Here is a 22,628-nt window from a genome sequence, read left to right as displayed (position 1 = left end):
CACGGCGTCATCCTTACTTGTGGGATATTCTCTTCCCCAACAGGAAATGGCAAAGAGCCCAGCAAAGCTGGTCACATGATCCCTCCTAGGCTCCGCCTACCCCAGTCATTCGACCGACGTTAAGGAGGAATATTTGCATAGGAGAAACCATATGTTACCGTGGTGACTGTAGTTAAAGAAAATAAATTATCAGACCTGATTAAAAAAACCAGGGCGGGCCGTGGACCGGACACACCGTTGGAGAAAGTAATTTATCAGGTAAACATAAATTCTGTTTTCTCCAACATAGGTGTGTCCGGTCCACGGCGTCATCCTTACTTGTGGGAACCAATACCAAAGCTTTAGGACACGGATGAAGGGAGGGAGCAAATCAGGTCACCTAAATGGAAGGCACCACGGCTTGCAAAACCTTTCTCCCAAAAATAGCCTCAGAAGAAGCAAAAGTATCAAATTTGTAAAATTTAGAAAAAGTGTGCAGTGAAGACCAAGTCGCTGCCTTACATATCTGATCAACAGAAGCCTCGTTCTTGAAGGCCCATGTGGAAGCCACAGCCCTAGTGGAGTGAGCTGTGATTCTTTCAGGAGGCTGCCGTCCGGCAGTCTCATAAGCCAATCGGATAATGCTTTTAATCCAGAAGGAGAGAGAGGTAGAAGTTGCTTTTTGACCTCTCCGTTTACCAGAATAAACAACAAACAAAGACAAAGTTTGTCTGAAATCCTTAGTAGCTGCTAAGTAAAATTTGAGAGCACGAACTACATCCAAGTTGTGCAACAAACGTTCCTTCTTTGAAACTGGATTAGGACACAAAGAAGGCACAACTATCTCCTGGTTAATGTTTTTGTTAGAAACAACTTTTGGAAGAAAACCAGGTTTAGTACGCAAAACCACCTTATCTGCATGGAACACCAGATAAGGAGAAGAACACTGCAGAGCAGATAATTCTGAAACTCTTCTAGCAGAAGAAATTGCAACCAAAAACAAAACTTTCCAAGATAATAACTTAATATCAACGGAATGTAAGGGTTCAAACGGAACCCCCTGAAGAACTGAAAGAACTAGGTTGAGACTCCAAGGAGGAGCCAAAATTTTGTAAACAGGCTTGATTCTAACCAGAGCCTGAACAAAGGCTAGAACATCTGGCACAGCTGCCAGCTTTTTGTGAAGTAACACAGACAAGGCAGAAATCTGTCCCATCAAGGAACTTGCAGATAATCCTTTTTCCAATTCTTCTCGAAGGAAGGATAGACTCTTAGGAATCTTAACCTTGTCCCAAGGGAATCCCGCAGATTCACACCAACAGATATACCAAATTATGTGGTAATTTTTCTGGTTACAGGCTTTCAGGCCTGAACAAGAGTATTAATAACAGAATCTGAGAACCCTCGCTTTGATAAGATCAAGCGTTCAATCTCCAAGCAGTCAGCTGGAGTGGGTCGAACGGACCTAGAACAAGAAGGTCTCTCAAAGGTAGCTTCCATGGTGGAGCCGATGACATATTCACCAGATCTGCATACCAAGTCCTGCGTGGCCACGCAGGAGCTATCAAAATCACCGACGCCCTCTCCTGATTGATCCTGGCTACCAGCCTGGGGATGAGAGGAAACGGCGGGAACACATAAGCTAGTTTGAAGGTCCAAGGTGCTACTAGTGCATCCACTAGAGCCGCCTTGGGATCCCTGGATCTGTACCCGTAGTAAGGAACTCTGAAGTTCTGACGAGAGGCCATCAGATCCATGTCTGGAATGCCCCACGGTTGAGTGACTTGGGCAAAGATTTCCGGATGGAGTTCCCACTCCCCCGGATGCAATGTCTGACGACTCAGAAAATCCGCTTCCCAATTTTCCACTCCTGGGATGTGGATAGCAGACAGGTGGCAGGAGTGAGACTCCGCCCATAGAATGATTTTGGTCACTTCTTCCATCGCTAGGGAACTCCTTGTTCCCCCCTGATGGTTGATGTATGAACTTGGCCCTCGCTAGCTGAGGCCAAGCTTTGAGAGCATTGAATATCGCTCTCAGTTCCAGAATATTTATCGGTAGAAGAGATTCTACCCGAGACCAAAGACCCTGAGCTTTCAGGGATCCCCAGACCGCGCCCCAGCCCATCAGACTGGCGTCGGTCGTGACAATGACCCACTCTGGTCTGCGGAAGGTCATCCCTTGTGACAGGTTGTCCAGGGACAGCCACCAACGGAATGAGTCTCTGGTTCTCTGATTTGCTTGTATCTTCGGAGACAAGTCTGAATAGTCCCCATTCCACTGACTGAGCATGAACAGTTGTAATGGTCTTAGATGAATGCGCACAAAAGGAACTATGTCCATTGCCGCTACCATCAAACCTATCACTTCCATGCACTGCGCTATGGAAGGAAGAGGAACGGAATGAAGTATCCGACAAGAGTCTAGAAGTTTTGTTTTTCTGGCTTCTGTCAGAAAAATCCTCATTTCTAAGGAGTCTATTATAGTTCCCAAGAAGGGAACCCTCGTTGACGGAGATAGAGAACTCTTTTCCACGTTCACTTTCCATCCGTGAGATCTGAGAAAGGCCAGGACAATGTCCGTGTGAGCCTTTACTTGAGGAAGGGACGACGCTCGAATCAGAATGTCGTCCAAGTAAGGTACTACAGCAATGCCCCTTGGTCTTAGCACCGCCAGAAGGGACCCTAGTACCTATGAGAAAATCCTAGGAGCAGTGGCTAATCCGAAAGAAAATGCCACGAACTGGAAATGCTTGTCCAGGAATGCAAACCTTAGGAACCGATGATGTTCCTTGTGGATAGGAATATGTAGATACGCATCCTTGAAATCCACCTTGGTCATGAATTGACCTTCCTGGATGGAAGGAAGAAGTGTTCGAATGGTTTCCATCTTGAACGATGGAACCTTGAGAAACTTGTTCAAGATCTTGAGATCTAAGATTGGTCTGAACGTTCCCTCTTTTTTGGGAACTATGAACAGATTGGAGTAGAACCCCATCCCTTGTTCTCCTAATGGAACAGGATGAATCACTCCCATTTTTAGCAGGTCTTCTACCCAATGTAAGAATGCCTGTCTTCTTATGTGGTCTGAAGACAACTGAGACCTGTGGAACCTCCCCCTTGGAGGAAGCCCCTTGAACTCCAGAGAATAACCTTGGGAGACTATTTCTAGCGCCCAAGGATCCAGAACATCTCTTTCCCAAGCCTGAGCGAAGAGAGAGAGTCTGCCCCCCACCAGATCCGGTCCCGGATCGGGGGCCCGCATTTCATGCTGTCTTGGTAGCAGTGGCAGGTTTCCTGGCCTGCTTTCCTTTGCTCCAGCCTTGCATAGGTCTCCAGGCTGGATTGGCTTGAGAAGTATTACCTTCCTGCTTAGAGGACGTAGCCCTTGGGGCTGATCCGTTTCTGCGAAAGGGACGAAACTTAGGTTTATTTTTGGTCTTTGAAAAGACCTATCCTGAGGAAGGGCGTGGCCCTTGCCCCCAGTGATATCAGAGATAATCTCTTTCAAGTCAGGGCCAAAGAGTGTTTTCCCCTTGAAAGGAATGTCAAGCCATTTGTTCTTGGAAGACGCATCCGCTGCCCAAGATTTTAACCAAAGCGCTCTGCGCCACAATAGCAAACCCAGAATTTTTTCGCCGCTAACCTAGCCAATTGCAAGGTGGCGTCTAGGGTGAAAGAATTAGCCAATTTAAGAGCACGAATTCTGTCCATAATCTCCTCATAAGAAGAAGAATTACTAATAATCGCCTTTCCTAGCTCACCAAACTAGAAACACGCGGCTGCAGTGACAGGGACAATGCATGCAATTGGTTGTAGAAGGGAACCTTGCTGAACAAACATCTTTAGCAGACCTTCTAATTTTTTATCCATAGGATCTTGGAAAGCACAACTATCTTCTATGGGTATAGTGGCGCGCTTGTGTAGAGTAGAAACCGCCCCCTCGACCTTGGGGACTGTCTGCCATCAGTCCTTTCTGGGGTCGACTATAGGAAAACAATTTTATAAATATGGGGGGAGGTACTAAAGGTATACCGGGCCTGTCCCATTCTTTACTAACAATGTACGCCACCCGCTTGGATATAGGAAAAGCTTCGGGGGGCCCCGGGGCCTCTAAGAACTTTTCCATTTTACATAGTGGTTCTGGAATGACCAGATAATCACAATCATCCAAATTGGATAACACCTCCTTAAGCAGAGCGCGGAGATGTTCCAACTTAAATTTAAAAGTAATCACATCAGGTTCAGCTTGTTGAGAAATGTTTCCTGAATCTGAAATTTCTCCCTCAGACAAAACCTCCCTGGCCCCCTCAGACTGGTGTAGGGGCCCTTCAGAAACCATATCATCAGCGTTCTCATGCTCTAAGAGCAGTCGCGCTTTCGCTGATAAGTGGGCATATTGGCTAAAATGTTTTTGATAGAATTATCCATTACAGCCGTTAAATGTTGCATAGTAAGGAGTATTGGCACACTAGATGTACTAGGGGCCTCCTGTATGGGCAAGACTGGTGTAGACGAAGGAGGGGATGATGCAGTACCATGCTTACTCCCCTCACTTGAGGAATCATCTTGGGCATCATTTTTACTAAATTTTTTTATGACATAAAATACATATAGTTAAATGAGAAGGAACCTTGGTTTCCCCACAGTCAGAACACAATCTATCTGGTAGTTCAGACATGTTAAACAGGCATAAACTTGATAACAAAGCACAAAAAACGTTTTAAAATAAAACCGTTACTGTCACTTTAAATTTTAAACTAAACACACTTTATTATTGCAATTGCGAAAAAGTATGAAGGAATTGTTCAAAATTCACCAAAATTTCACCACAGTGTCTTAAAGCCTTAAAAGTATTGCACACCAAATTTGGAAGCTTTAACCCTTAAAATAACGGAACCGGAGCCGTTTTTATATTTAACCCCTTTACAGTCCCTGGAATCTGCTTTGCTGAGACCCAACCAAGCCCAAAGGGGAATACGATACCAAATGATGCCTTCAGAAAGACTTTTCTATGTATCAGAGCTCCACACACATGCAGCTGCATGCCATGCTGTCCTCAAAAACAAGTGCGCCATACCGGCGCGAAAATGAGGCTCTGACTATGATTAGGGAAAGCCCCTAAAGAATAAAGTGTCTAAAACAGTGCCTGCCGATATAATCATATCAAAATACCCAGAATAAATGATTCCTCAAGGCTAAATATGTGTTAATAATGAATCGATTTAGCCCAGAAAAAGTCTACAGTCTTAATAAGCCCTTGTGAAGCCCTTATTTACTATCTTAATAAACATGGCTTACCGGATCCCATAGGGAAAATGACAGCTTCCAGCATTACATCGTCTTGTTAGAATGTGTCATACCTCAAGCAGTAAGAGACTGCACACTGTTCCCCCAACTGAAGTTAATTGCTCTCAACAGTCCTGTGTGGAACAGCCATGGATTTTAGTTACGGTGCTAAAATCATTTTCCTCATACAAACAGAAATCTTCATCTCTTTTCTGTTTCTGAGTAAATAGTACATACCAGCACTATTTTAAAATAACAAACTCTTGATTGAATAATAAAAACTACAGTTAAACACTAAAAAACTCTAAGCCATCTCCGTGGAGATGTTGCCTGTACAACGGCAAAGAGAATGACTGGGGTAGGCGGAGCCTAGGAGGGATCATGTGACCAGCTTTGCTGGGCTCTTTGCCATTTCCTGTTGGGGAAGAGAATATCCCACAAGTAAGGATGACGCCGTGGACCGGACACACCTATGTTGGAGAAAAGGCCCTCATTTTCTTTCTGGCTATGAGCTTCATATGAAGCTTGTTAGCAATACCTGGATATTCTGGGAGTGCAAAACTGAATTGTCTTATCAGCATTATACACATATTATATACAGCATCAAACCAATAGAGTTTAATAATCTGTGTTTGGAGCTAGACACATGGGAGGGACTGAGGATTAAGATTATAGCCTTAGGTTTAAGCATATATAAACTGGTACCTATAAGTGTATATATCTGTCTGCCTCTGATTATTTAGCCTGGTTTTTCTTTAAGCTTTACATTGTTAGGATAAGGTCAATCTATTGTATATAACACAATACTGCTTAATAAGACTAAGCTTTATACAGCCCAAGGTGTGGCAGAGTTAAATAATTAATTTCAGTTGAACTAAAACAATCATAATAAGCATGACGGTATAGCCCTAGGAAGATTTTTTTTTCCTTTTCACTTAGCACTTCACTATACGTACACTTTCTTTTTTGGAGGGGCCAGTCTTGGCTCCCAATATATAGGTTTTATACATTTGACCTATATTAGGTCTCTGACACATTGCACGGGGGTTTTCTTTTTTTTGTGTGTAAGCAAGCTATGTGTTGCACTTAATGGACAAATTCTTGTCCTCTACTCCCTATACACCCTTAGCTATGCCGCCCAAATCTAAAGATAAAAAAGGACCTAGGACTAGTTTAAGTTCTCATGAGGAACCTATGTCCATACCTATTGAGGGTAAACAGCTACTACAACATATGTCAGATTTATTTACACCACAATTTACAGAAATTAAACTAGAGATATCTAATCTTGCGACAGAAGTTAGACAATTTTCTAGACGACTTGATGAAGCAGAGCTTAGAATATCCAGTTTAGAAGACCTGATAAATAGCCAAGAAACAATAGTATCAGACCATGAAAAAAAAATGGCCGCGATGCAGGCTAAGATCAAAGATCTTGAAGACGGGTCCAGACGTAACAACGTTAAAGTAGTGGGCCTCCCTGAAAGTACAGAGTTTAATGATCTTATACATTTTGCATCAGTTTTGCTGCCACAATATGTGGGCTTACAAAATCAACAGCCTATGCTAATAGAAAGGGCGCATAGACTAGGAGCTATTAAAGATAACTCCACTGGACCCCCTAGACCTAGGACAGTTATAATAAAGTTTCTTAACTTCCAAGATAAGATCTCTATAATGCAGAATTACCGCAAAACCCAGGAATGTAAAGATTACTTTTATTTCAAGACTTTTCGGCAGAAACTTCTGCAAAACGGAGAATAATGGCACCATACTGTACAAAATTTATTAATGCTAATTTACAAGCAAGATTGGTCTACCCGGCAAAAATTATAATCAAGGTTAATGGTATTACCCAAATAATCACTGAAGTCGAAACAGCCCAATCATTATGCAAAGAGCTTAAACTTAATTAGAATATTAGGCTATACTCTCTTGATACTCTCTTGATAGCGTTTTTTTAATTTTGAATGGCGTTCGGGTGCCTTGTTTGTATGAATGTAGTGCGTCTGCGAAGTCTTTTTTTTTTTTTTTGTTACCGCTCCCTCCCCTTCCTCTCTGTTTCTCTCCCTCGCTCTCTACACTTTGATACCTTTTTCCTAATAGAATAAAATGAGTACAAACAAACAAACTTAATCTGCTGTCGTGGAATGTGGGGGGGGGAATAACATCCCCAATAAAAAGAAAGACAATAATAAGACATCTCAATTCCCTTAACCCACAGATAGTTTTTCTGCAAGAAACTCACCTAAAACCTGAGGAAGCTCTAAAGTTAAAATCCAAGGGCGCGATCCGATATAGATCGCAGTTTGCGGCGCAAGCGAGGGAACCGGCGTCGCCCGCAGTTTCAGCTCGCAACTCGAGCTATCCTATATAAGTCGCCGTCAGATGCTAACGTGCCGTAAGTCTGACAAACCAGCGATGTCCAGAAATCTGCGCAAGTACAAATTTCTGGCGTCGCCAGTGACTTGCGCCACGTTAGAAACTGCCGGCGCCTATAAAACCTGACTAAAGTCTAAAACACCCGCACTGTCTAACACGCCTCCCTAACATAGCCCGACACGTCTAACACGCCTCCCTAACATAACCTGACACGTCTAACCCTCTATCCGCTATCCCCCCTCACTATCCTAACAATAAAAAAGCTATTAACCCCTAAACCGCCGCTCCCGTACCCCGCCACAACCTAATAAAGTTATTAACCCCTAAACCGCCGCTCCCGTACCCCGCCGCCAGCTATATTATATCTATAACCCCCTAAAGTGAGCCCCTAACACCGCCGCCATCTATATTAAAATTATTAACCCCTAATGTAAGCCCCTTACACCGCCGCCATCTCTATTAACCCCTTAACGACATGCGTCGTACAGGGTACGTCGCACACAACCTGGTCTTTAAAGACCAGCGACGTACCCTGTACGACGTTGGGGTTGAAAGCGGCTGGAAGCGATCCTGATCGCTTCCAGCCGCTTTCCGGTTATTGCAGTGATGCCTCGATATCGAGGCATCACTGCAATAACATTTTACCCCATCCGATGCAGAGAGAGCCATTCTGTGGCCCTCTCTGCACCGGACATCGATGGCCCGCAATTGTTGGTGGGTGGGAGCCAACGTGGGAGGCGGGTGGACGGCCATCGGTGCATTATGTAATGCAGCGGTGGGCGGGATCGTGGGCGGGCTCGCTGGGGGCGCGCACGGGCGCGTGCACAGGGAGGGAGCGGGTGGGAACCATTACACTATGGAACAGATTTTGTATATTTAGAGGGAGAGAAGGGGGTATATAAAACGTTATATATTTAATCTAAGTGATCTGGGAGGGGGTGGGGGTTTAGTCTTGGGGGGGGAAGCTACACTACAGAAAAGTGGGGGGAAAAAATAAAAAATATATCTTTTTTTTGTAAACTGGGTACTGGCAGACAGCTGCCAGTACCCAAGATGGCTCCCAATAATGTAGAGGGGGAAGGTTAGAGAGCTATTTGGGGGGGATCAGGGAGGTTTGGGGCTAAGGGGGATCCTACACCGCAGCATATGTAAATATGCTAAAAAAAATAATAATAAAAAAAAAAGATACCTTTTATTTTAGTACTGGCAGACTTTCTGCCAGTACTTAAGATGGCGGGGACAATTGTGGGGTGGGGGAGGGAAGAGAGCTGTTTGGGAGGGATCAGGGGGTCTGCTGTGTTAGGTGGGAGGCTGATCTCTACACTAAAGCTAACATTAACCCTGCAAGTTCCCTACAAGATCCCTAATTAACCCCTTCACTGCTAGACATAATACACGTGTGATGTGCAGCGGCATTTAGCAGCCTTCTAATTACCAAAAAGCATCACCAAAACCATATATGTCTGCTATTTCTGAACAAAGGGGGTCCCAGAGAAGAATTTACAACCATTTGTGCTATAATTGCACAAGCTGTTTGTAAATAATTTCAGTGAGAAACCTAAAATTGCGAAAAAAAATTCGTTTTTTAAAATTTGATCGCATTTGGCGGTGAAATGGTGGCATTAAATATACCAAAATGGGCCTAGATCAATACTTTGGGTTGTCTACTACACTACACTAAAGCTAAAATTAACTCTACAAGCTCCCTACATGCTCCCTAATTAACCCCTTCACTGCTGGGCATAAAACACGTGTGGTGCGCAGTGGCATTTAGAAGCCTTCTAATTACCAAAAAGCAACAACAAAGCCATATAAGTCTGCTATTTCTGAACAAAGGGGATCCCAAAGAAGCATTTACAACCATTTATGCCATAATTGAACAAGTTGTTTGTAAATATTTTCTGTGAGAAACCTAAAGTTTGTGAAAAAATTTGTGAAAAATTGAACATTTTTTTTTATTTGATCGCATTTGGCGGTGAAATGGTGGCATGAAATATACCAAAATGGGCCTAGATCAATACTTTGGAATGTCTTCTAAAAAAAATATATACAAGTTAAGGGATATTCAGGTATTCCTGACAGATATCAGGGTTCCAATGTAACTAGCGCTCATTTTGAAAAAAAAGTGGTTTTGAAATAGCAAAGTGCTACTTGTATTTATTACCCTATAACTTGCAAAAAAAGCAAAGAACATGTTAACATTGGGTATTTCTAAACTCAGGACAAAATTTAGAAACTATTTAGCATGGGTGTTTTTTGGTGGTTGTAGATTTGTAACAGATTTTGGGGGTCAAAGTTAGAAAAAGTGTGTTTTTTTCCATTTTTTCCTCATATTTTATAATTTTTTTAATAATAAATTATAAGATATGATGAAAATAATGGTATCGTTAGAAAGTCCATTTAGTGGCGATAAAAACGGTATATAATATGTGTGGGTACAGTAAATGAGTAAGAGGAAAATTACAGCTAAACACAAACACCGCAGAAATGTAAAAATAGCCCTGGTCTTTAAGGGAAAGAAATTGAAAAATGGCCTTTGTCCTTAAGGGGATAAAATGATTAACCCCTAATTTAATCTACCTACCCCGCCGCCAGCTATATTATCTATATTAACCCTAAGTATATTATAGTTAATATAGGTATTACATTATATATATTAACTATATTAACCCTAATTATATTAGGGTTAATATAGTTACTATAGTATTTATATTAACTATATTAACTCTATCTAACCCTAACACCCCTAACTAAATTTATATTAAATTAATCTAATTCATTTATAAACTAAAATATTCCTATTTAAATCTAAATACTTACCTATAAAATAAACCCTAAGATAGCTACAATATAATTAATAATTACATTGTAGCTATGTTAGGGTTAATATTTATTTTACAGGTAAATTGTTAATTATTTTAACTAGGTATAATAGATATTAAAAAGTTATTAACTATTTAATATCTACCTAGTTAAAATAATTACCCAATTACCTGTAAAATAAATCCTAACCTAAGTTATAAATACACCTACACTATCAATAAATTTAATAAACTACAAACATCTATCTAAAAATACAATTAAATTAACTAAACTAAATTACAAAAAATAAAAAAAAGATTACAAGATTTTTAAGCTAATTACACCTATTCTAAGCCCCCTAATAAAATAATAAACCCCCAAAATAAAAAAAATTCCCTGCCCTATTCTAAATTAAACAAATTTCAAAGCTCTTTACCTTACCAGCCCTTAAAAGGGCCTTTTGTGGGGCATGCCCCAAAGAATTCAGCTCTTTTGCATACAACAAATACAATCCCCCCCCCCATTACAACCCACCACCCACATACCCCTATTCTAAAACCACCCAAACCCCCCTTAAAAAAGCCTAACACTACCCCCCTGAAGATCTCCCTACCTTGTCTTCACCACACCGGGCCGAACTCCTGATCCGATCCGGGCGATGTCTTCCTCCAAGCGGCAAAGAAGAATTCTTCCTCCGGCGATGTCTTCCTCCAAGCGGCAAAGAAGAATTCTTCCTCCGGCGACGTCTTCCTCCAAGCGGCAGCAAAGTCTTCATTCTTCCGGCGGCATCTTCAATCTTCTTTCTTCGCTCCGCCGCCGCGGAGCATCCATCCCGGCCGACTGCTGTACTACGAATGAGGTACCTTTAAATGACGTCATCCAAGATGGCGTCCGCCGAATTCCGATTGGCTGATAGGATTCTATCAGCCAATCGGAATTAAGTTAGAAAAATCTGATTGGCTGATTGAATCAGCCAATCAGATTCAAGTTCAATCCGATTGGCTGATCCAATCAGCCAATCAGATTGAGCTTGCATTCTATTGGCTGTTCCGATCAGCCAATAGAATGCGAGCTCAATCTGATTGGCTGTTCGGATCAGCCAATCGGATTGAACTTGAATCTGATTGGCTGATTCAATCAGCCAATCAGATTTTTCTAACTTAATTCCGATTGGCTGATAGAATCCTATCAGCCAATCGGAATTCGGCGGACGCCATCTTGGATGACGTCATTTAAAGGTACCTCATTCGTAGTACAGCAGTCGGCCGGGATGGATGCTCCGCGGCGGCGGAGCGAAGAAAGAAGATTGAAGATGCCGCCGGAAGAATGAAGACTTTGCTGCCGCTTGGAGGAAGACGTCGCCGGAGGAAGAATTCTTCTTTGCCGCTTGGAGGAAGACATCGCCGGAGGAAGAATTCTTCTTTGCCGCTTGGAGGAAGACATCGCCCAGATCGGATCAGGAGTTCGGCCCGGTGTGGTGAAGACAAGGTAGGGAGATCTTCAGGGGGGTAGTGTTAGGCTTTTTTAAGGGGGATTTGGGTGGTTTTAGAATAGGGGTATGTGGGTGGTGGGTTGTAATGGGGGGGGGGATTGTATTTGTTGTATGCAAAAGAGCTGAATTCTTTGGGGCATGCCCCACAAAAGGCCCTTTTAAGGGCTGGTAAGGTAAAGAGCTTTGACATTTGTTTAATTTAGAATAGGGCAGGGAATTTTTTTTATTTTGGGGGTTTATTATTTTATTAGGGGGCTTAGAATAGGTGTAATTAGCTTAAAAATCTTGTAATCTTTTTTTTATTTTTTGTAATTTAGTGTTTGTTTTTTTTTGTAATTTAGTTTAGTTAATTTAATTGTATTTTTAGATAGATGTTTGTAGTTTATTAAATTTATTGATAGTGTAGGTGTATTTATAACTTAGGTTAGGATTTATTTTACAGGTAATTGGGTAATTATTTTAACTAGGTAGATATTAAATAGTTAATAACTATTTAATATCTATTATACCTAGTTAAAATAATTAACAATTTACCTGTAAAATAAATATTAACCCTAACATAGCTACAATGTAATTATTAATTATATTGTTGCTATCTTAGGGTTTATTTTATAGGTAAGTATTTAGATTTAAATAGGAATATTTTAGTTTATAAATGAAATAGATTAATTTAATATAAATTTAGTTAGGGTTAGATAGAGTTAATATAGTTAATATAAATACTATAGTAACTATATTAACTATATTAACCCTAATATAATTAGGGTTAATATAGTTAATATATATAATGTAATACCTATATTAACTATAATATACTTAGGGTTAATATAGATAAAATAGCTGGCGGCGGGGTAGGTAGATTAAATTAGGGGTTAATCATTTTAATAGAGATGGCGGCGGGGTAAGGGGCTTACATTAGGGGTTAATAATATTAATATAGCTGGCGGCGGTATAGGGGGATTAGATTAGGGGTTAATAATTTTTATATAGGTGGCGGCGGTGTAAGGGGTCAGATTAGGGGATAGATAAGGTAGATGGCGGCGGTTTTAGGGGCTCACAGTAGGGGGTTAGTTTATGTAGATGGTGGCGGGGTCCGGGAGCGGCGGTTTAGGGGTTAATAACTTTATTAGGGATTTCGGGGGGGGGGGGGGGATCGCGGTTGACAGGGAGATAGACATTGCGCATGCGTTAGGTGTTAGGTTTATTTTCTAGTTAGTTTAGGGAGTTACGGGGCTCCAATAGTCAGCGTAAGGCTTCTTACGGCTGCTTTTTGTGGCGAGGTGAAAATGGAGTAAGTTTTCTCCATTTTCGCCACGTAAGTCCTTACGCTGCATATTGGATACCAAACTGCGCTGGTTTGGTATACCTGCCTATGGCCCAAAAAACTACGGGCGACGGCAGAAATATACGCTCGTAACTTCTAGGTTACGCCGTATATAGGATACCAAATCAGCGTAAATATTGGCGTCGCCGGCTTTTGCGGGCGACGATTTATATCGGATCGACCCCCAAATGGGTGGGTAATATAATATGTTCACCATACTGTGGGAGGAAAAGGGGTGTCGCGATCTTACTTAATAAGAATTTGCAGTGTGATATCCTCTCCCAAACTATAGAACAGAACGGGAGATATCTTATTCTAGAAGTATCGATTTGTGATGTTAAATTGGTTTTGTGTAATGTATATGGTCCCAATAAACCAGATAAAAGTTTCTGGGATATTTTGAAAGCCAAATTGATGTATTATAGCAACCAGAGAATTATTATTGGTGGAGATTTTAATATTGCGCACAGGCCACGCTTGGATAGGTTTAAATGTGTGAATAAATCCGAACATGGGAAGAATCGGATTCTTTCAAATTTTATGATGGATTTAGGGGTACGGATATATGGCGTGCACAATTTCCTGATCTAAGAGTATTCACATGTGAATCGAAAACATATAATACACTTTCACGTATAGACAGGTTTCTGGTTTCAGAACTCGCATTAAATCAAGTTATTAATACAAGCATTAATGATATAATTATTTCTGACCATGCAGTTATATCCTTACTGATTAAGATTGGACCAGACTCTGGCCCTAATTTTCGTTGACTGTCCTTCCCTTCCTATCTAATAAATAATTTACAATTCACTAACTGGATAATTGAGAAGTGGAACGAATATAATAATACCAATAACACTTATCGGTGTAAACCAGAAATATTTTGGGAAGCATATAAGGCGTTTATCAGGGCTGAAATAAGAGCATATTTGTGTAAACTGAAAAGGAAGTGTAAGGCCAGAGAAACCCAGTTAACAAATCAAGTTAGGAATGCATACGAGGCATATATTAATAACCCTATCAAACAAATGTTGGATAAATACTCTGAGAAAAAAAATTAAAGGGATTTATTTATCAAACACAAGACCGTACAAGAAGATTTAAAAATGAAAGCTAAATATCAAGGGAATTATGGCAGATTGGCTAGATACCTCTCAAATCTAATTAAAAATAGACAAAGTAATAGAAGAATTCATAAAATTAGAGTGGCAGGCAAATGTATTACCAATTCCCCGGAAATTAAAGAAGCGTTCTATGAATTTTATAAAAATATCTATAAGAAGGAAGAAATAGTCAAAATAAACTAAACTTCTGGAACAATCTTAAATTATCTAAGATATCTACTCAAGACCTAGACTTATTAAACGCACCGATTACAGTGGAAGAAGTGATAAAGCAGATTAGATTGGCTAAAACCTCTAAAGCTCCAGGCCCCAATCAACTTTCAATAGAATTATATAAAATCCTACTAGAGTATATTCCAGAAGCTTTAGTGAATCTGTTTAATTCTTATTATATCAAAAACAAAAAAACATCTAGATACTTCTCGGCATCTATAATTACCCTTATACCCAAAAAGAATAAAGACCCAGAAAATATGGCTGCATATAGACCAATATCACTATTAAATTGTGATTATAAAATCTTCACATCTATTATCGCAAATAGGCTGAAAACTTATAGAGGGAACCTAATACATCCAGAGCAAGTTGGTTTTATGCCAGGCAGAAACGTGTCCAAAATTATTCGCCGAGTCTTGACGATTATAGACTTTTTTTGGTCCGAAAATAAGGCTAAAACATGCCGAGAGAGATCTAATATGGCCCTATTGGCGATCGATGCGGAAAAGGCTTTTGACCTTATTAACTGGGACCACTTTTTTCATTCTTTAGTAAGCTTTGGATTTAAGGATAACTTCTTAAATATGATTCATGCAATTTACCAAAATCCCATTTCTAACCTATTAATCAACTCGGAACTCTCACAAGATATTATTTTAGGAAAGGGATAATGATCGGTAAAATCAAAGTTGTCCTTACCCTATACGCGGATGATTTACTACTATTCTTGAATGAATCAGATTCATCGATACAACATTTCTTGATACTAGCTAAACAATTTGGGTCCTTTGCTGGTTATAAAATGAATCCAGAAAAATCTGAAATCCTCTGGATTGCCCAAAATGATACCCTATTACATAGATATCCTTTCAAATCAGTAGAATCTTTAAATTATTTGGGGATCAAAATACATAAAGATCCTAATGAGTGGTACAAATTAAATTTTACATCTTATTTTTTCAAATATAAAAAAGAGGTAGATAGATGGATATCGCTTCCAATTTCTTTATCAGCTCGAGTTGCCATGGTTAAGACCATTTTTTTCCCACAACTTCTATACCTACTTCAAAATTAGTCGTTTCTGATTAAAATTAAAGATGTGGCCTTATTTAATAGTATTACAGCAGGGTTTGTATGGAAGCAAAAACGCAGACGAATATCGATACATAACCTTTCTTTATATACAAAGGTAGGAGGCCTTGCACTCCCAAATCTCAGATACTACAATTTAGCCATATTAAGTAAATATATTTTAGACTGGATTATGGAAACAGAGTATTCAACTAATTTTCTCTTAGAAACGGAAATGGTGACCCCATATGCTCTGAGAGCTTTGATACATCTGGATAGGAAAGACCTACCCAAACGGGTGGCTCGGTTGGGGACAATGTTGAGTCCCATTTTAGCATGGCACAAATTATGCGATGAGCTAAAAATAAATTGGAAATCCTCTAAATATCTTCCAATCTGTGGCAACCCTAAATTTCCACCTGGAATTTCCTCCAGAGTCTTCAAAGACTGGTCTAATAAAGGATTTCAAGAAGTGATTCAAATTAGGGACAATAGGTTAGATATGGCAAAGTCATTTGCAGATCTACAGAATGAATTTGGGATTCATAAACATGGTTTTTACGCATATCTGCAATTGAGACATATGTATGGAGAATTATGGCAGGACAATAAAACCGATTGGAAACTGGGAGATATTAATTCAGTAATTAATATCTATAAACAGGGTAACAGGTCAATCTCTCTTATGTACAATCTATTAATTAAAAAAGCTAGCCAGACTCGTCTAGAGGTATTAGTAGAGAAATGGAAAATACATTTTCCCTGCATTTCTACTGAAGAAATTGAGGACAGCTTCAGGACTTTACGTAAAACAACTAGTATAATTTCGTGGAGAGAATCGCACTGCAAACGTCATAATTTGATATATATTACCCCCGCACATCTTAAAAAATGGTACCCTTCTGGCAATAATATTTGCCCGAAATGGGGTAATTTGAATGCAGATATCATGCATTGCCTTTGGAACTGTCCTATAATTAAACAGTTCTGGAATAAGATACATTTTTGGCTATCTCTGAGTTTAGAAGACCCATTGAAAATAGGCCCACAGGAGGGGTTTTTTATGTGTAATTATACAAAAAATAAACAGTATAAGACAATTAATGATATTAGCTGCCCGCAATCTAATTTTGCTCAACTGGAAATGTAGCAGATCTCTATATTTCCAAACCTACAAATCTTTGATTGCTAATATAATTATTATGGAACAATATTCCAGTGATTTATATATAGAAGGGAAGCTGGAGAAGTATCTTCAAAAATGGATGGGTATAATGAAAACCTATTCTATCGCAGCCCAACTACAATTTATATCTATTATCAGATATGTTGAGGCAGTCAGGTAGTTTACCACCGGAATAGGTATAATTGTGATACTAGGGAGCAGCAATACTCAGGTGGGTTTAAGTGTAGAGGACTAGGGGAGGGGCGGGGAAGAATGGTAGGAATCCTCTCTCTCTCTCTTTTTTTTTTTTTTTTCGTTGTCTTTGTTATTATTTTTGTGTGTGCTGTGTATGGGGGGAATTGTTGAATATAAAACTAAAAACTCACCAACAATTGTTAAAATTTAATGTAAAATTTTGAGGTAAAAATTACAGAAAAGAGGAGGCTTTACCCAGTCTGGGGTAAGGGCCATCGTTTGCATGATCCAATTTTTTTCTGGAGTATTATAATTTTCTTCTTTCTCGCTAAGCAAATGTTTAATTATCGACGCCCAGATAAACAATTTAGCTTATAGAGGTATAGTTTATAATGTAAAAGGTCACATTATCTGTTTATTTGATTTGCTTGGATTACCCTGCGTGGTGAAATGATCATGTGAATGTAACTTAACCTTTATTATGCTATAATTATGCTGTGACAACTTTGTTGGTTTATAAATAAATTAAAAAAAAATTGATTCTTAAGGGTTCCCAATCTTTCTATAACCCCTGAAAGCCAGTGGCACAAAGACGCTAGAATTATCAGTGTTTATCTAATTCCAGTAATACACCACAAACTGATACAAACCCCACCTATAAAAGAAATACAATTTTTACCTGCTTATCTAGTATGCTCCGATAATGCACAAACTCATGAATAAGGTGAGCAGGTCCAAACAACCCTGTTTTTGCTTTTAACCAATTCAATGAAAACAACAGTGAACATAGTTCCTATGATAAAAAGAGAGTGGTGAGAGTTAAATAATGTACACATGTTATACAAATCATCTAAAGCATCGATTCACATTCCCAAAAAGATCAGAAGCCGTCTGGGGTGAAACCAAACAAACAATAGATCTGCACTTTAAATAACGTATTAATGTTTTAGAAAATATACATACAAAGACTAACAAAATACAGGACTAATATTACTAAACCTTACCAATGAGTGGGGGGGGGGGGGGGATTTACTTTGCAGAGGTTAAACACACAAGGCTAGATTATTATTGTTTGCGAAAAGCATAAAATGTGTCTGCACTAACTTGCTCATATATTACAAGTTAAAAGGTAAATGGTTTCACTCTAGTCCACACTAATCTTGCACTCGTTGGGTTTAGGGCGACTAATGTTATTTACCCTTTACGCCAACATCTTCAAATACATTATATAAATTATTCATATAATTATTTTAAAAAAATATTTATAAAAAAAGAGTTAAAAAGGTATGACCATGTATTTGATATTTGACTGTAAAAGGGCTATATTATGTGTGTGTATGTATATGCATCTTTATTTATGTGTTTTTATATGTATATACATACATATATTTTTTATTTTTTTTTAGCCCTTTTCACTCAAATACCTTGAAGACATGAAAAATCATTTTAAATCAATTTTAAAATTTGTATTGTGCTTACTGTGAATACAGTATTTCACATTCCAATGTTCTTCAAATAGAAGAAAATGTTTTTATGATATATATATATATATATATATATATCACACAGAGAAAACCCAGCACTCACTTACAAGCTCTCAGCTAAGATTTAAAAGCAAAAATGGAAAGGTTAGTTACCGCATCTGGCCAAATGGGACAAGCCCAGGTACCTCGTCAAGGTCCTTTCCAATACCTGGGACCCTAAAACAGCCACACAATGCAAGCTTTCAAATCCAAACAAACTGGGAACAAGGGAAGGGTGCACAGGAATATGTAATTTGTTTTGTAATTTTCCCTATGGTTCTTGCACCCAGACCTGCACCCAGAACTGCCTGTGACTCTGGGAGCAGCACAGCTTTCTGTGAGTGCCAGTTGCAGGGTCATAGGATGTGTACCCGGTCCAGTATGAGAGTGCTGTTCCCTTCCGTGTTTTGTGTGTATATATATATATATATATATATATATATATATATATATATATATATATATATATATATATATATATATATATATATATATATATATACACACACACATACATACATACATATACACACACACACACATATATATATATATATATATATATATATATATATATACACACACACATATATATATATATATATATGTGTGTGTATGTGTATGTGTGTGTATATATATATATATATATATATATATATATATATCACATATATACACATACATATATACACACACATAAACCATAATTTGGTTTATGACTGTACACTTGAATTATCACTATATTATTGTTTGTCTTTTTATGTTTATTTATTTATGCAGATTTTTTAACATTTTTAGGTTTATATTTTAGTTATTATTAACAGAGTAACTCTGTGGTAGAATACCATTCAGTGCATAATCCATATTCTGTACCAATCCATTAATAGGTACTGTGTCCACTAGGAACTTTTTATAAATACTTGTTTTTTGTAGGGCAACTATATATTGCATTAATAAGGATACATTTACACACATATAGGGGTTTCCTAATAGACACTCTAGCTATACTTCATAGCGACTAGTCTGAGCGCCCTTTACTCTTTATCTTTTCTCTTGTTTTCTATACTACGGTTCTTATCACACACATATATATATATATATATATATATATGTGTGTGTGTGTGTGTGTATATATGTGCGTGTATATGTGTGTATATATATATATATGTGTGTGTATATATATATATATATATATATATGTGTGTGTTTATATGTGTGTGTTTATATGATATATATATATATATATATATATATATATATGTATGTGTGTATATATATATATATATATATATATATATATATATATATATATATATATAACATAATTTATGTAAGAACTTACCTGATAAATTCATTTCTTTCATATTAGCAAGAGTCCATGAGCTAGTGACGTATGGGATATACATTCCTACCAGGAGGGGCAAAGTTTCCCAAACCTTAAAATGCCTATAAATACACCCCTCACCACACCCACAATTCAGTTTAACGAATAGCCAAGAAGTGGGGTGATAAGAAAAAAGTGCGAAAGCATATAAAATAAGGAATTGGAATAATTGTGCTTTATACAAAAAAATCATAACCACCACAAAAAAAGGGCGGGCCTCATGGACTCTTGCTAATATGAAAGAAATGAATTTATCAGGTAAGTTCTTACATAAATTATGTTTTCTTTCATGTAATTAGCAAGAGTCCATGAGCTAGTGACGTATGGGATAATGACTACCCAAGATGTGGATCTTTCCACACAAGAGTCACTAGAGAGGGAGGGATAAAATAAAGACAGCCAATTCCTGCTGAAAATAATCCACACCAAAATAAAGTTTAATGAAAAAACATAAGCAGAAGATTCAAACTGAAAACGCTGCCTGAAGTACTTTTCTACCAAAAACTGCTTCAGAAGAAGAAAATACAACAAAATGGTAGAATTTGGTAAAAGTATGCAAAGAGGACCAAGTTGCCGCTTTGCAAATCTGAACAACCGAAGCTTCATTCCTAAACGCCCAGGAAGTAGAAACTGACCTAGTAGAATGAGCTGTAATCCTATGAGGCGGAGTCTTACCCGACTCAACATAGGCAAGATGAATTAAAGATTTCAACCAAGATGCCAAAGAAATGGCAGAAGTTTTCTGGCCTTTCTAAAACCGGAAAAGATAACAAATAAACTCTTTCGGAAAGACTTAGTAGCTTCAACATAATATTTGAAAGCTCTAATAACATCCAAAGAATGCAACGATTTCTCCTTAGAATTCTTAGGATTAAGACATAATGAAGGAACCACAATGTCTCTACTAATGTTGTTGGAATTCACAACTTAGGTAAAAATTCAAAAGAAGTTCGCAACACCGCCTTATCCTGATGAAAAATCAGAAAAGGAGACTCACAAGAAAGAGCAGATAATTCAGAAACTCTTCTGGCAGAAGAGATGGCCAAAAGGAACAAAACTTTCCAAGAAAGTAATTTAATATCCAATGAATGCATAGGTTCAAATGGAGGAGCTTGAAGAGCCCCCAGAACCAAATTCAAACTCCAAGGAGGAGAAATTGACTTAATGACAGGCTTTATACGAACCAAAGCTTGTACAAAACAATGAATATCAGGAAGAATAGCAATCTGTCTGTGAAAAAGAACAGAAAGAGCAGAGATTTGACCTTTCAAGGAACTTGCGGACAAACCCTTATCTAAACCATCCTGAAGAAACTGTAATATTCTCGGTATTCTAAAAGAATGCCAAGAAAAATGATGAGAAAGACACCAAGAAATATAAGTCTTCCAGACTCTATAATATATCTCTCTGGATACAGATTTACGAGCCTGTAACATAGTATTAATCACAGAGTCAGAGAAACCTCTTTGACCAAGAATCAAGCGTTCAATCTCCATACCTTTAAATTTAAGGATTTCAGATCCTGATGGAAAAAAGGACCTTGAGACAAAAGGTCTGGTCTTAACGGAAGAGTCCACGGTTGGCAAGAGGCCATCCGGACAAGATCCGCATACCAAAACCTGTGAGGCCATGCCGGAGCTACCAGCAGAACAAACGAGCATTCCTTCAGAATCTTGGAGATTACTCTTGGAAGAAGAACTAGAGGCGGAAAGATATAGGCAGGATGATACTTCCAAGGAAGTGATAATGCATCCACTGCCTCCGCCTGAGGATCCCGGGATCTGGACAGATACCTGGGAAGTTTCTTGTTTAGATGAGAAGCCATCAGATCTATTTCTGGAAGTTCCCACATTTGAACAATCTGAAGAAATACCTCTGGGTGAAGAGACCATTCGCCCGGATGCAACGTTTGGCGACTGAGATAATCCGCTTTCCAATTGTCCATACCTGGGATATGAACCGCAGAGATTAGACAGGAGCTGGATTCCGCCCAAACCAAAATTCGAGATACTTCTTTCATAGCCAGAGGACTGTGAGTCCCTCCTTGATGATTGATGTATGCCACAGTTGTGACATTGTCTATCTGAAAACAAATGAACAACTCTCTCTTGAGAAGAGGCCAAAACTGAAGAGCTCTGAAAATTGCACGGAGTTCCAAAATATTGATCGGAAATCTCACCTCCTGAGATTCCCAAACCCCTTGTGCCGTCAGATACCCCCACACAGCTCCCCAACCTGTAAGACTTGCATCTGTTGAGATTATAGTCCAGGTCGGAAGAACAAAGAAGCCCCCTGAACTAAACGATGGTGATCTGTCCACCATGTCAGAGAGTGTTGTAAAATCGGTTTAAAGATATTAATTGAGATATCTTTGAGTAATCCCTGCACCATTGGTTCAGCATACAGAGCTGAAGAGGTTGCATGTGAAAACGAGCAAAGGAGATCGCATCTGATGCGGCAGTCCTAAGACCCAACATTTCCATGCATAAGGCTACCAAAGGGAATGATTGTGACTGAAGGTTTTGACAAGCTGATATCAATGTTAAACTTCTCTTGTCTGACAAGGACAGAGTCATAGACACTGAATTTATCTAGAAACCTAAAAAGGTTACCCTTGTCTGAGGAATCAATGAACTGAATGGTAAATTGATCCTCCAACCATGAATTTGAAGAAACAACA

General features: G+C 38.8%; 1 protein-coding gene across 4 annotated transcripts in view; it reads right to left on the bottom strand.

Annotated features, from left to right (window-relative positions):
• Positions 1 to 22,628, bottom strand: part of APAF1 (apoptotic peptidase activating factor 1) — a 435,848-nt gene that overhangs the window by 307,409 nt on the left and 105,811 nt on the right. For all 4 annotated transcript variants that reach the window (XM_053717008.1, XM_053717007.1, XM_053717010.1 and 1 more), the window contains one exon: positions 17,721 to 17,834. In XM_053717008.1, the coding sequence (XP_053572983.1) occupies positions 17,721 to 17,834 (114 nt within the window). The remainder of the gene's footprint in view (positions 1 to 17,720; positions 17,835 to 22,628) is intronic.

The sequence above is a fragment of the Bombina bombina genome, chromosome 6 (assembly GCF_027579735.1).
Source record: "Bombina bombina isolate aBomBom1 chromosome 6, aBomBom1.pri, whole genome shotgun sequence".
Lineage (NCBI taxonomy): Eukaryota > Metazoa > Chordata > Amphibia > Anura > Bombinatoridae > Bombina > Bombina bombina.
This window is presented reverse-complemented; position numbering and strand designations above follow the sequence as displayed.